The 15,411-nt window shown below is 41.3% G+C and overlaps 1 protein-coding gene across 2 annotated transcripts in view; it reads left to right on the top strand.

The window, feature by feature from the left end:
• Positions 1-15,411, top strand: part of DNAH5 (dynein axonemal heavy chain 5) — a 289,955-nt gene that overhangs the window by 214,819 nt on the left and 59,725 nt on the right. For both annotated transcript variants that reach the window (XM_058715840.1, XM_058715830.1), the window contains exons 56-60: positions 2,843-3,074; positions 4,225-4,339; positions 4,582-4,758; positions 8,466-8,669; positions 12,990-13,169. In XM_058715840.1, the coding sequence (XP_058571823.1) occupies positions 2,843-3,074; positions 4,225-4,339; positions 4,582-4,758; positions 8,466-8,669; positions 12,990-13,169 (908 nt within the window). The remainder of the gene's footprint in view (positions 1-2,842; positions 3,075-4,224; positions 4,340-4,581; positions 4,759-8,465; positions 8,670-12,989; positions 13,170-15,411) is intronic.

Genomic DNA, 15,411 nt, shown 5'->3' with positions numbered 1-15,411 from the left:
TTGTAAGGATTAGCTGATAAGGTTTTGTCAAGATTGGACATGCTCGCCCTCTGAAGGTATCAGTTAAGAATGTGTTTGGCTGTAAGAGAAAACCAGAGAAGTGCTTGCTCAAGCAAGTCCTTTTTTCTCCCCCCTTCTCCTGCTGCCAAGAAAACACGGAGCTGTGCAGTCCAGAATGATGCCATTTGGGGGGTCTTACTCCTTCTATCTTGCTGTTGTCCTTAGGGTGTGGCTTTTACTCTTACAGGCACAAGGTGGCTGCTGCATCTCCAGACATCATGTTCGTTGATGCCTTATGAAATTTGTCTTTGAGTTCAGGGCAACGTTCTTCCCCAAGAACTTTTGTCTGCACGTCATTGGCCTCAACTGGGTCACCCCTGCTTGCAAGAGAGTCTGGACAATCGACGAATTTTAGTTGGGCAGATTGTTACCTTGAGCAAAACAGAGATTCTTTTAGTAACAAAGAGAGAGGATGGCTGCTGGATAGGCAACTCATGTCCCTCTTTCACTTTGTTACTTCAATTCTTTTCATCTCAATGAAGTGGAAATTGAAGGGCACCAAAATTCGGGCAGGGATCCGAACATTCTCCTCTCTATCCCACACATACCTCACCTCATTCCCATCAAGTGCTGTGAGCACACAACACCAAAATATAACCCATACCAACCTCAGGCTTCAGTCTGAAGATGGGCCCCCAAACTGGCATTGCTGCTTTGGTGATTAGATAATAGAGATGACCTTGGAAGGGTTTTCCATGGCCTCTTGCTTGAGCTTAGCAGGCTTTGGTCATGCTAAGTAAAAGTGATTTGATTGTTTTCATAACCTTCCCTGCACCAGAGATTGTGAGTCCTTGGAAAAATATCCTTTGAATCTACTCTATTTTTATTCTCTTTGACTTTTAGAGAGATAAAAACAGCACTTGCTACATAAAAAAGAATTCCCCCTATTGATACTCTCTGTTCACATAAGAAGGGAAAAAATCATTACATAGTAAATACGAGGAGGTTTTCAGAAAGTGGGAACCTCCCCGAGGATACCCTGTAATGCCAAGTAAAGCACTTAGCATCATGCCTGGCTCATGGTGAATATTGCTGCTGTAGGGGTTAATACCTCCTACAAAAACTTTATCCTAGGCAAAGATTGTTCCTGTGTTCCTGGTGCCTAGACTTAAACTTCCTAGAAGTTAAACTGTTCTTTGTAGAGACTGCTTAACTCATATGAGAAAATATGACTTCTGAGTCTTAATTTATGGCCTTTCAATGTATATGGTAAACTTTGTTTATAACCAAGCCGAGAAATGGTACCTATTATTTACATAGATGTAAACACTACCCCACAATTGCTTTAAGAACTTAATTTAGTGATCAGTTGCTAATCATTTTTTATTTCTTTGCCAACTATCACCAGATAGGTTTGTTTACTTGATTCCTTCTCTTTCCTTCCCTTTTTATTGGCCGTATTTCTATTTGCAACTCTTATGTACATTATTCAATGCTTTAAGTACTTTTCAAGCAAATCCGTAGGCAGTTTTGTATCCCCCAAGATACATAAAGTTGGTTATGGTAACTTCTAACCGCATTGTGCATAACCTTTGTAAATTCCTTGGCATTGAGACCAAATTTCATACTAGTCTTTAGCTCCACGGTACCATCACAGGGCTCGGTGTGTCGCAGACACTCAGCGTGTTTGTGGTGATTGATTAGGTCTGGCTTTATGGCCTCTTCCTATAATAGGAAATGCTGCCTTAGAATGGGTCCCATGATTGGCAGTATCGGGAAGACAAAGGTCTTCAACAGGAGGTTTTTACCCAAACATTTTTATTTTTTTTTAAAAAATTTTTTTTTCAACGTTTTTTATTTATTTTTGGGACAGAGAGACAGAGCATGAACAGGGGAGGGGCAGAGAGAGAGGGAGACACAGAATCCAAAACAGGCTCCAGGCTCCGAGCCACCAGCCCAGATGCCTGACGCGGGGCTCGAACTCACGGACCGCGAGATCGTGACCTGGCTGAAGTCGGACGCTTAACCGACTGCGCCACCCAGGCGCCCTACCCAAACATTTTTAAAGGACACTGTAAATTAGAATTGACTGCAGATGGCCACCCACCACTTTTTTTTTTTTTTTTTAATGTTTTATTTATTTTTGAGACAGGGAGAGACAGAGCATGAACGGGGGAGGGTCAGAGAGAGAGGGAGACACAGAATCCGAAACAGGCTCCGGGCTCTGAGCTGTCAGCCCAGAGCCCGACGCGGGGCTCGAACTCACGGACCGCGAGATCGTGACCTGAGCCGAAGTCGGCCGCCCAACCGACTGAGCCACCCAGGCGCCCCTACCACCCACCACTTTTAAGAACAGGATGACCCAGGCATAAAAAAATATAGTGGCAAACATTCCACATACCAAATGCAGTCAGAGCCTGGGGGAATTAAGGGTATGACAGGTTCTGCATTTAAAAATAAATGGGAATGTTAAATTTGAGTACCAGGTGGGCACTGATTTCTGAGTTATTTGCACCACTTTTGCCCTTATGTGAAGCATAAAACAGGCTGGCTGTTGACCAGAACCCGCAGCCATGCAGAAGAGACTTCTTTGCATAAGTAACAGAAAACAAAGGCTAATGATAGTCTTGAGGTCTGTTACAGCTTTATAAATGAAAGGGAAAATAAAATTGTTGAAATCATAGGCCTGGGGCCAAAAATGCTGACAGATATTTACCAGGTTTGGGTATAAAAATGGTATGCAGTCCTAAAAAATATCTAAGTCTTTCAAAATTAGCCAGTTAACTTTTCAGATGGTCATTCATGTGTATATTTCACACACTGCCGTCCTTATTCCTTCTAGTGTCTGAACACTTCCTGTCCCCCTATGATATTGACTGCAGTTTGGAAACCAAGAAGGAAGTGGTCCAATGCATGGGCTCCTTCCAGGACGGGGTAGCTGAGAAGTGTGTTGATTATTTCCAGAGATTCCGACGGCCTGCTCATGTGACTCCCAAGTCGTACCTCTCCTTTATTCAAGGCTATATGCTCACATATGGAGAAAAGCGTGCAGAAGTGCAAACCCTGGCCAACAGGTAAGTGTGAAGTTCGGATATAAAGTTGTTTTAAAGCATTGGCTCTCAACGGGGAGCAAATTTGCTCCTAGGGAGCAGTTTGCAATGACTAGAAACATTCTTGTTTGTTACAACTCAGGTGGTCGGGAAGGGGTGCTGTTGGCAGCAAATGAGTAGAGGTCAGGGATGCTGCTAACATCTCACAGTGCACGGGATAGCCCTCTGCAGCAAAGAATCAGTCCCAAATGCCAATAGTGCTGCGGCTGAGGCATCCTCCTCTCAAGCCTATTCCAAGGATTAGTCCATGATTGCTAGGAGCTTTGTTTTTGCCCAGTAGAATAAAGTGTTGCCAAGTGTTCATGTGACCTACTACTTGCTATAATACTGAATGACCTAATGGCGGAAATAGAGAATTCAGACTGCCTGCCTCCCTCCACTCGTCCTTCTCTGGAATGCTGACGTTCACTGCCTGGAGAATACCCTGCTTCACTGAACTCTGTTCCAGATTTCACTGCTCTGCCCAGCTGTCTTCTGAACACCTATAGCTTCTGCTTGGATATGGCCAGAACCAGCCAGGGATGCTTCATAAGGGACCCTGGGTGGGACATTGGACTGACTGACTCTGAGGGCCCTGGTCTTTGAGGTTACATTATCTCAGGCCCAGACAGGCAGCATCCCTTCGCAGGGTGGTTCTGATGGCTTCATTCCTTGATTTGTTTCATTCCTTAATCCCAAATCTTTCTTCTTTTAACTTAATTGGTCTTTTTAACAAAACAAAACAGAAGTTATTTATTTTCCTTCCTCCAGATTTGGGAAGCATTTGAAGCATTTGAAGCATTTGAAGCACTTCAAGCATTTGAAGTCTCTTGTCATTTAACTAAACTTCAGTAGGCCTTTTCCTTCATGATACAGATTCTAGACCCACGATTGTTCTTCATGTTGTGCAGCATCGTAATGGTTTCACTGTCCCACATGTGGTGTGTGAAAAACATATGGATGTGTTTAGTTAGGCATCAACCCTGGATGCATATTCTTTTCGTCAAGCCCTCTTGGATTTGCTATTTGCACAGACCCTCATTCTTCAAATACGACCATTGCTGTCTGTGTTAATGAACCAGTGCTTGGAAAACCACAAATTTTAACCATGGCTTGCTTGGATTTTCAATCCTAGAATGCATACTGGATTGGAAAAGCTAAAAGAAGCCTCAGAATCTGTTGCAGCCCTGAGCAAAGAACTAGCAGTGAAAGAAAAGGAGCTCCAAGTGGCCAATGATAAAGCCGACACGGTGCGTGGGCACTCACACGTGTGCCAAATTTGTTTTGAATTCCTGGTAATAAGTCTTAACGACGTATGCATATTCACTGAGTTGTCACCATGAAAGTACAAATTATTTCCAATAGAATCTAATACTCTTAATCTTACTGGGCAACGGTACCGGACCAACTCAACAAATCAAGGCAAAAATGTGCATTTTCAGCCTGCCAAGGTTTGTTCTGTGAGCTTTTTTCCCCTTCTATATTGAAGTAGGTCTTAAAAGAAGTGACAATGAAAGCGCAGGCCGCCGAGAAGGTCAAGGCTGAGGTACAGAAGGTGAAGGACAAAGCCCAAGCCATTGTAGACAGCATCTCTAAGGACAAAGCCATCGCTGAAGAAAAACTGGAAACCGCAAAACCAGCTTTAGAAGAGGCAGAAGCAGCCCTGCAGGTAAATCTGTGTGATATGGCAGGTGTCAAGTTTAGCGCCTGGGAGGAGGGCGAAGGAAAATGAATAACAGCAAGGAAACGCGCTACTGCTCCAGACCAAAGGTCTTCCCTGGAACTATTTCAAGGAATAGTTTCTGCAGGGAGATGTTATTAGCTCCGTATAGATATGGATTTTGCTACTCCGCATCTCATTTTCTTCACTCCTGAATGATGGGCAGTGTCATAGATTGGCGGTCAGGAGTCCTGGGTTCTCATTTCCACTCTGTCGCCAATAAGCTATGTGACATTGGGAAAGCCACAGAAAATTTCTAAAATAACATTTCTCTCCTCATTCATTGAGGACCCCGGCATGGGTCTGTAAGAGACAACGTTCTCTGAGTGTATCTGTGGATTTTACCCAAATACAGAGCTGCTGACCTAATGTAGCCCGTGAACGGCAGGTTCTGAACAGGTCCCAACTTGCGTGGCAATAGCAGAAATGGCAAAATTAGGAAGGAGGTTGGATTCTGAGAAAATATGATGAGTTTAGTGACATAGGCCCCACCTTAAAGAGCTGGTCCAGTTTCGAAGGCCCAATTTAAGATTTCTGGGGACTCGATTGAAGATTGCCTTTACTTCTGTCTTACTCAGCTACTGCCTTATGTTATTGATTCCTGGTCTAGGAACTGGCTGGAGAAATGAAGCCCTGATGATCTGCCCATAGCTAATTCAAGTTCTAGAACCCCCACTAAGCATGCCTCGTTACTTGACAATGCAAACTTTTTTAATCGCTTCTTTGGCTCACTGCCTTAGACACTTCTAAATCTTTTTTGATCCAAGTTGAGTCTTTTAGTTTCCTGAGCAATATATAAATATGAGTTTCTACTCTTTTGAGATAATGAAGATACGGCCGCCTCCTTTGTCCCTCCAACTTTTCATACTACTCTTACTGTGATGTGTCTTCACTTACTGTTTCTGTCTTCCTCCTTTCACTGGCTAGAGTGTGCTTCTTCATCCTCAAAGCCCCGTGGCTCTTCAGTCTCTTAGACTGGTGGGCTCCTCATCTCCCCCTGCCTCTTTTAAAAAATCAACTTACTGTGGTAAGACTGACATGTGAAAAGCAGGACGTGTATACTGTATACATCTCAGAAAGTTTGGGAATAAATATATACCTTGAAACCATCCCTAACTTCAAGCCCATTGACATGTCCATTACCTCCCAAAGTTTCCCCGCCGCTCCCTTTAATGCCATTGTTGTTGTTATTGTTTTTCATGTCATAAAAACATTTAACATAGGATCTAAAATCTACCCTCTTAACAAATTCGAAGTATATAATGCAGTATTGTTAACGATAGGCACTGTGCTCTGTAGTAACTCTCCAGAATTTATTTAGCATAACTGAAAACCATCAGCTCCCCATTTTCTCTTCCTGACAGACCCTGACAACCACCATTCCACTCTCTGCTTCAATGAATCTGCCCGTTTTAGATTCCACATGTAAATGGGATCATATTGTTTTTCTATATTTAGTTTATTTTACTTGGCATAATGGCCCCTAGGTCCATCCATGTTATCTCACACGGCAGGATTTCCTTTATTTTTTTTTTAAGGCTGAATAACATTCCATTGAACACAGGCACTCCACACACACACACACACACACACACACACACACACACACTCCCTCTCTCTACGTATGTATATCTCACATTTCTTTATCCACTCACCCACTGATGACCACTTAGATCGCTTCCATATATCGGCTACTGTAAATAGTGCTGCAGTGAACGTGGGGGTTAGATATCTCTTTGAGATCGTGGTCTCCACCCAACCCCCTTTTTGGGGCATTTTGGCTTCCGACTGTGGGTCTCTGATCAATAGAAAGAAGACATTGATAGTGTAAAGAATCTTTTAAATCTTTACTTAACTCATGATACCCCATGGCATCATAGAAAAAGAGCCTATGGTATCTTAGATCATGCTTAAAGGGGTAAATTTCCCCAAGATTTAAAAGGCTTAGCATCTTTTCTGTATTATAACATAGTTTTCTTTATCCTTCTAATTTCTTGTTCTCTACCACTAAGATATTCCACATAAACATCAGTGCAGAAATGTCTGGAAACAGGGGTAACATGATGGGGTGTATTGGAGAGATTTCCAATAATTTCCTTCATTGGTTCTGCCTCCATTTTATTGCTTCCTTGTGGGCTTTTGAAATCTTGAAATATGGTACTACCAATTTATTCTAAGAAGTTCTAGATCCCCTCAAACTAACCTTTTGGCATCAGGCCACATAAATCTATACAAGAAATAAGGTAAGCACAAAGAATATTTCTCTTCCTATCTCAAAACTAATCTGACTCCAGGCAAACAAACAAAATACCTCCAGATGTTAAATAACTATTATATTGCAAGCATGTCTAGGAAATTATGTGGCAGTCACACTGCTTTGTCTTCAGAGAAAAGAGGAATCCAATACTTAGCTGAAATAGGTTTACCTTTAGACATACCTCTCCCCCCAACTCCTTTTACCTGGGCACCCAACATAATTGAGCCCAATTCTGTTAGACAATTTTCTCTTTTAAAGCTAAAGTAAAATCAGCATGTCCGGCTCCTTACATCCTTTACTTAACATTTATTTACAACATTTATTTGACCCTACTTTCCCCACTGGCTGCTATTATATTTCTCTCCTTTCTTTTATAGCCACACGTCTCCTATAAAGATCTGTCAGCTGTTTCTAGCCCTTGAACACAAATTCTCCTTCACTTCCGGTTGTCTTGCGTCACAAATACGCATCGACTGAAACAAACATTTCCAAAGTATGTAGTTACAATCCTAAATTCAGTGGGGGTTTTTTTTTCTTCATTTTTTTTCCCCCAATCCTCAGAGAAAAGGTTATTAGCTTTGATTCCAAGGTCTCTGGTCACCTTCCTTTGATGCAAATGCAATTAAGACAGAAGGTTTTCAACATCTGGAAGGAATGAGTATACACTATTTGTCCCAGAAGTAGGACCGTATCAGATTCTTATCTTTAGAATTTTTTCCCATACTTATCCCATAAAGTGTTTAAGAGACAGAACAGTTATTAGCAACCACAGTGGGTCTATCTGACTATTAAATAATTTACTCTATCAGAATCTCCGTGATAGAAATGGAACAGGACTTCTCTGAGTTAGTGAAATTCGTATTGCTTAAGTTCCATCATTTAAAGGTCACTTCCACTCGGAAACCTCTAATTATTCAGTCTGTCAGCCCTGGGGCTACCTGCTTGTGTCGGTCCACTGTGACAAGTCTGGGTTGCTAAAGAGAGAGGCAGATTCTTGCCCTACATCACTAATGAGTAAAAAGCACTGCACATTCTGAAGTTTTCCTGGGTTAGAATTCCTCATATCTCCTTGAGTGCTGAGTTTTCTTTTTCTTTCAGATTACACCCCCCCTTTTTTTTTCTGACACAAAGTGGTCTGCACAATTTTGGAGAAGTCACAGCTCCTTACCTGCTCACCAGTATTTCCCTCACTGTCTCTCCTCTTGCTGTCAGTTTGAATTGTAGAAGTTTGAACTTTCTGGGACATGCGTTTCTTTGGGATTAAATATGCATCTCAACCTTATGACTGCATCCAGCTCAAATACGCTTCCTTTCCTCTGTCAAAATAGCATTGAGAGATTACAGGTTTGTCCACACTTTCTTATCTGAGATTGCACGATGACCTCTTCTCCTCTCACAGACTATCAAGCCTTCGGACATCGCCACTGTCCGCACATTGGGCCGACCACCTCACCTCATCATGAGGATCATGGATTGTGTGCTGCTCCTGTTTCAAAGGAAAGTCAATGCAGTGAAAATTGACCTGGAAAGAAGCTGTACAATTCCTTCCTGGCAGGAGTCTTTAAAACTCATGACCGCAGGAAACTTTTTACAGAACTTGCAGGTTGGTAGTTCAGTAACGTTGGGATGACAGGGGACTCGGACTTCGTTAGAGTATCTGAGTCCTTTAATAGAATAAGTTTCTGAAAAGGTTTTGCTGTACGTACACATTTTTCCTTATTAATTTTTTTTGCCATATTTATTGAGGTAGAATGACATAAAATTCTATATATTAAGGTATACAACTTGATGTTTAGAGATCTGTATACACTATGAAATAATTGCCACAGTCAAGCTAAAGTAACCATGACCTCACAGTTACCATTTTCTTTTCCTTTTTGTTTTTTCTTGTTTTGTGGCGAGAACACTTAGAAAATTTCAACTATACAATGTCGTTGACTCTATTCTTCTTACTGTACCTTAGGTCTCCAGATATCTTGATACTCTGTATGCCTTGACCAACATCTCTCCTTTCTCCTCCCCCATCCCTGGCAACCAGCATTCTACTCTCTGCTTCTGTGAGTTTGACTATTTTAGATTCTATGTATACGTGAGACAGGCAGGGTTTGTCTTTCTGTGTCTGGATTATTTCATTTAGCACAATGTCCTCCACAAATGGCAAGAGTTTCTTATTTTTAAAGCCTTAATAATATTCTACTTACGTATGTTGAACATATATTTAAGTATTTTTTCAGAGCAGAATTTTCTTTTCCAAATATAAGACATTAGAGCTTTAAAAATAAGCATGAGATGGGGTGCCTGCATGGCTCAGTCAGTTAAGCGTCTGACTGTGACTCAGATAATGATCTCACAGTTCATGGGTTCAAGCCCCACATCAGGCTCTGTGCTGACAGCTCAGAGCCTGGAGCCTGCTTCAGATTCTATGTCTCCCCCCCTCTCTCTCTCTGCCTCTCCCCTGCTCTCTCTCTCTCTCAAAAATGAACAAATGTTAAAAAATTAAAAAAAAAAGCATTAGAACCTCTCCTGATAGATTGTAGGCACACTAAAACATCATCAGTGACCTATTTCAATAAAAGTTTAAAAAATCATTTTAAGAAAGCAAGACATATGTGCATGTATTGTATACATATGAATACAAATATATGTGTATTTATATTTTGCAAGTCTCAGTAGTAATTTTTTGAGTAGTAATTTGCATGTTTTTAATTTTGAGGTAGAACTTACATATGATAAAATGTACAAGTTTTAAGTATACAGATTAATGAATATTTACATATATGTATACCTGTTAATGAACACTGAGATCAGGATTTGTATTTCCAGACCCCGGAAATCTGTCTTGTGTCCCTACCTCGTCAATAACTCCCCTAGGGTAACTATTATTCTCATCTTTATCCTGATAATTAATTTTGTCGGTTTTGAAATTTACATAGGCGAATTGATATCACGTGACCTCCTGTGTTAAATTCTTTTATTCAACAAGTCTTTGAGATTCATTCTTATTGTTGCAAGGACAGTATTTCATTCTTTTTTTTCATTGCTATATAGCAGTTCAGTAGATGAAGCAGCGGTGTGTGCTAAATATTTAAAAACAACTAGTTCTCTGGGGAGTAAAAAAGGAAAAAAAAAAAAAAAGAAAAAGTCTGATTTGTAGTGTTTGCCAATTTCCATGGCATAAGTATCCCCACAATGGCCAGTTGCAAACTACCGAAATGATCTTGCTGAATGCAGCTGGGGGAGAGGTGTGTAAGCAGTATAGTTTCCCACTACGTAGGTACAATGGATATAAATGCCCTCAGAAACATAGATAGTAAAATGTAGTAATGTAAGAGAATGTGATTACTTTTATTGTATATTCTTTTTATTGTAAATAACATTTGTCTAATTATAAGTTTCTATAATTTAACTTTTAAGAACAGTTCTATTTCACAACCTATTTGCAAAACTCCTAAACATTTAGTAATGGTTTCCGATGAGCTTGTATGAGCCAGCACAGTGTGAAATGCTGTAATATGTTTCAATTTATTTGTCCACTGTACTGTTGATGGGTTTGGGGGTTGTTACTAGTTTTTGGCTATTATAAATAAAGCTACTGTGAATATTGGTCTACGGGCCATTTGGTGGGTGTATTTGAATTTCTATTGGCTCTGTACTCCAGGAATGCAATTTCTGGGTCTTACGTTATCCTTTTTAAAAACAGATGGAAATATTTTTGATAGACGTGTAGTTGACTTACACTATTACATTGATTTCAGGGGTACAACACTGTGATTGGACAACTGTATACATTATGCTATGCTCACTACAAGGGTTTAAACAGCTTTATAGATAGTGCCAAAGAGCTTTCAAAAATAGCTGTGTCCTTTTACACACCCACCAGCAGTGTGTAAGTTGTTCTACATCTTAACTATTTTCTACTTTTCACTATTCTGATGGGTTTGCAGTACTGTTTTATTAATGTGGGTTTAGTTTGCATTAGACCTGGTAAGTAATGATGCTGAGAATCTTTTCAACAGTTTATGAACCTCTTGGGGATTCCTTTGTTAAGTACCTGGTAAGGTCTCTTGTCTGTTTAAATTTTTTATTGATGTGTAGTATTTCCTTATAAGAAACATGAGTAATTTGTCATTTATATGTTTGCAAATATCTTCTCCCACATTCTGCCTTGGTGGTTCATTCCGTTAAGGGTGTCCTCTGATAAACAGACATTCCTCAGTTTGATGTAGCCCAATTTATCAATATTTTCCTAGGAGTGCTTTCTGTGTTCTGTTCAGGAAATCTTTGCCCTCCCTCTAAGGCAGAATAAGTGTTTCTATGTTTTATTCAAGAAGTTTTATTGTTTTATCTTTCATATTTGGACCGTGACACAACTAATGGGGAATACCAAAGTCACATCTGTTTCCAAAGCAATAACCTTCATGCTGTCTTTCATTCAGTTTTCAATTCCACATGCCCAAGTGTTGTGAGGCTAGAGCATCTTGTGAGGCACCTTACAGCAGCTGTAACAGTGAGCAGCTTATGAAACTGGTGGCCATACAGACTTGTCCCAGATAATTAAAACGTGGCACTCTATGACATAAGTTGTCACCAAGAAGGAGTCACAGGTGGTGATGAACTCTGAGCATATGTGAAATGACAATGGTGACCGAGGAGATCAAGGAGTTTTCACAGAAAAGTGCAACAGTGGCATTGGACTTCTCATGGGATCTTGGCAGGCGACTCCAGGCTCCTGCCCTATGTGCCTGGTGGCAGGGCCACTGCTCTTGGAAGCTTCCTCACCATTTGCCTTTTGTCACCATTGCCCTTCTGCTGCTCCCAAATATTCTTCTGAGTTTTCTTCTGCCCTCATCATTTCTCCAGGCTCATAGAAGAAACTTGCATTGGAGGTTGTCTGAATGAGAGTGTGTGTGCTCCGCCCTGTACCGTGCATGTTCTGTGGAAGCTTAGATTTATAGGCGCCACATTCCTTTCTACTTGGAGAAATCGAATCATCTTCTTAAAATTTTTTTAATGTTTTATTTATTTTTGAGACAGAGAGAGACAGAGCATGAGTAGGGGATGGGCAGAGAGAGAGGGAGACACAGAATCCAAAGCAGGCTCCAGGCTCTGAGCTGTCAGCCCAGAGCCTGACGTGGGGCTTGAACTCATGAACCATGAGATCATGACCTGAGCTGAAGTCAGACCCTTAACTGACTGAGCCACCAAGGTGCCCCTACTCAGCTTCTTTTAGATGTCAAACACCACTCGAGGAAGGTCCAGTTTCATTGTTTGGCCAGTCTTCTCTTGATGCAGGAAGGCATTCTTAATCCACTTATGCTACTATTTTTGAATCTTATCCCTTCAGAAGCTAACAGTTCTTTCATATTCTGGATAATTCTATGATTAAAAATTAATTCATTGCCCTCAAGACCGAATGTCCAAGTAGTTACCTTCGTATTTCAGATGAGTTTAATAGAACCTCTGTTTGAATGCATTAAGCATTTAGTTGCTGCTAAATGCTAAACATATTTTGTCTGCAGGCTGAAAATACCAGAGTGTATTTGTTTTCCATTATTGATTTTATGGGTTTACAATCCACCTATTTAGGATTAATGACATGAACATGTTATTGCTTTGGAAATTTTAATAACCATGTTAGTATTCATCGCCTAAATAATTTACTCCTTCCCTGGATCCTGGAACATTTATTTAAGGTTGGTATCTCTTGTTCACAGAAGATAAAGAATGCTCCGACTTCTTCGCTGTCACTGCTTCCTCTGTTTTCAGTTTCAGGACTTTTGTCCAATATCCTGAAATATCAACAAAATATGATGTCGTTCATTCATTCCTTAGTTCAACAATTTCAATGGCATTGTGAGCACAATGTGAATGTGGCCTCATGGAAAGAAGCATTTTGACTTAATTTTACTCTTTTCTTTCATAGCAATTCCCAAAAGACACAATCAATGAAGAAGTGATAGAATTTTTGAATCCTTACTTTGAAATGGCCGACTACAACATCGAAACTGCTAAACGCGTATGTGGGAATGTAGCTGGTCTTTGTTCCTGGACCAAAGCCATGGCTTCCTTCTTTTCTATAAACAGAGAAGTGTTGCCTCTAAAGGTGAGCCCCCTAGCTGGAACTGTGTGATGTGCGCCTGCAAGGGCGCTCAAGGCCAACTGGCCTTGTCTTCTCAGAGTGTACAGTAACCTTTGGCCTCTGGTGTTATTGTACTCAAGTCCACAGGGAGAGCAAGGGACAGAACTGCCGAGCACAGGACGTTTCTCTTCTCTGTAATAGCACTCCAGTTCAGAATTGTACAAGTCGAAGCATGGACTTTCTACAAGGGCGCCATGTTGACTGTGGGCTGCTGGATATTTTTCCTCCACAATGTTAACTTGGAAAAAAGAAACACAGAAAACCATAGCGTAGAATAACCTGATAAATGTCCTGCCGGGAATCTTACAACCGAGGCAGGGTTGGCACACCATTGGTGGCCGGTGTTGGTTGCAAGGTATGATGTGGTATTCCCTCTCCTCTCCTTTACCTCAGGAAGGAAACTGAATGTTCTCTGTTCTTTAATGTGATTTGAGAATATGCCTGTTTTCCTTCGAGTAATTGCATTTTTAAGCTTCATACGTGCACGCTCCCCCACCACCACTGACAGTCTCTGGCAGATGCAGAGGCAAATGCATGTTTTGAAAATAGACTACCGATGGCTCCAAGATCACACGTGTGGCCTGGTGGATTATTTCACTTTTGTGTAACTTTGATCTCTCTCAACCATCAACTAAAATCGACTTATGTTTATAAAGTACCCAAGGAGCTTAATAATCATGATAAAAATAATTGAGAGTGGCAAGAAGACAGGGATAGAGTTGCAAATCTGATTTTATTTTCTAATTGTTACCATACCAGGGTCATTTACTCAGTGGCTGAGGCCCCTTGGGGTCCTAGGGCAACTTAAAAGAACAAAGATTTACTTGGCTCAGAGAACTTTAGAGGACGTAAATGATGTCATTTTGTCAACATTATGAATTTGGGAACCATTTGAAGACTCCAGCATAGCTTAAAAATGGACATTCTGATGTTGACGAATTAGAAGCACCATATCAAGCGCAAAACGCAGAGCATCCTTTGCAAATGTTTCGAGTGAATGAGCATACAGTGTCTTTAAGGGAATTACTGTTGAATGCACGATGGGTAGCTTTTGTTGTAATTGTTTTTTAAACAAAATGAGCTGAAGTCAGTAGCAAATAATGGCCATTCTAAACAAGGCTTGCATGAGAACAATGAAATCCCCTCTTCAATTCCAGTACATTTCAGCTTCCGCCCGGTCCCAGGACAATCCAGATCATGCAGTAGGAAGTGAAGACTGTCACGAGGGGGAGCCTTTTACTTGCTTCTAGAAACTCTGCTTTTCTTTCTGAGCAGTCGGTCCTGGAAGTGACCCCCTGAAGTGCAATGAGCACCCATCCTCTGGGAGCCTTGAGTGCATCAGGTCCCCGCTAATGTTCAGTCCTGAAAATAACTGCAGTTACAGAGAGCCTCTGTCTGCACCGCTTAGGGAGCCGGGGAAGATAGAGGGAGGGAGTGCTGGTTGTCAGACGGGTGAATATGTGAAGCAACACAGACTCCCGCCTCTGACTTCGTGTGTCCTTGGAGGGGCTTCCCCCGTGAGCCCCTGCTTCCTGAATGGGGACAGATTAAGGACACTTTCCTTCATTGCCAGCTGGAACCTCCTCAACATTGAGCCATGATGGAGACCCTGGGGGGGCTGCTTTCCTTTATCCCGCAATCCCTGTAGACGGGCCAAGTGACCTCTTGTAGAGGGAAACTTAAATACCGGCTGCAACAATGGCGATTTAGACTTTACTCAATTTAATGATAATGAGATTTCTCCTTGAAAACCATGAAAACCATGAATATCAGTCCATATAAACAGAATGTTTAAGAACAGTAGAGCCTTGAATATTAAACTTGGACAAAAATATCTATTTTTTTAAAAGTTTATTAATTTTTGAGAGAGAGAGAGTGGGGGAGGAGCAGAGCAAGCAGAGGACGGAGGATCTGAAGCAGGCTCTGCACTGACAGCAGAGAGCCTGATGTGGGGCTCGAACTCACGAACCATGAGATCGTGACCTGAGCCGAGGTCGGAACTTAACCGACTGAGCCATCCAGGCGCCCCTCTTTTAAGCCACTGCAACAGGTGCAGTTTAGAGCTGACCTGAGAAAAAAAATGTCCCAAGAGTGAGATCCTTTCTAAACTGTAGTTGTTAAGCCTGTCATTGGTTCTAGTAAGTAATGGAACTTTGAATTTCTCTTAAAGAATTACTCTGCCAAAGTTTGGGAGCCTGAGGTTTCC

The sequence above is a fragment of the Neofelis nebulosa genome, chromosome 1, assembly GCF_028018385.1.
Source record: "Neofelis nebulosa isolate mNeoNeb1 chromosome 1, mNeoNeb1.pri, whole genome shotgun sequence".
NCBI classification, from domain to species: domain Eukaryota; kingdom Metazoa; phylum Chordata; class Mammalia; order Carnivora; family Felidae; genus Neofelis; species Neofelis nebulosa.
The sequence above is the reverse complement of the archived record's forward strand: the minus strand, read 5'-3'. Positions and strand labels throughout refer to the sequence as shown.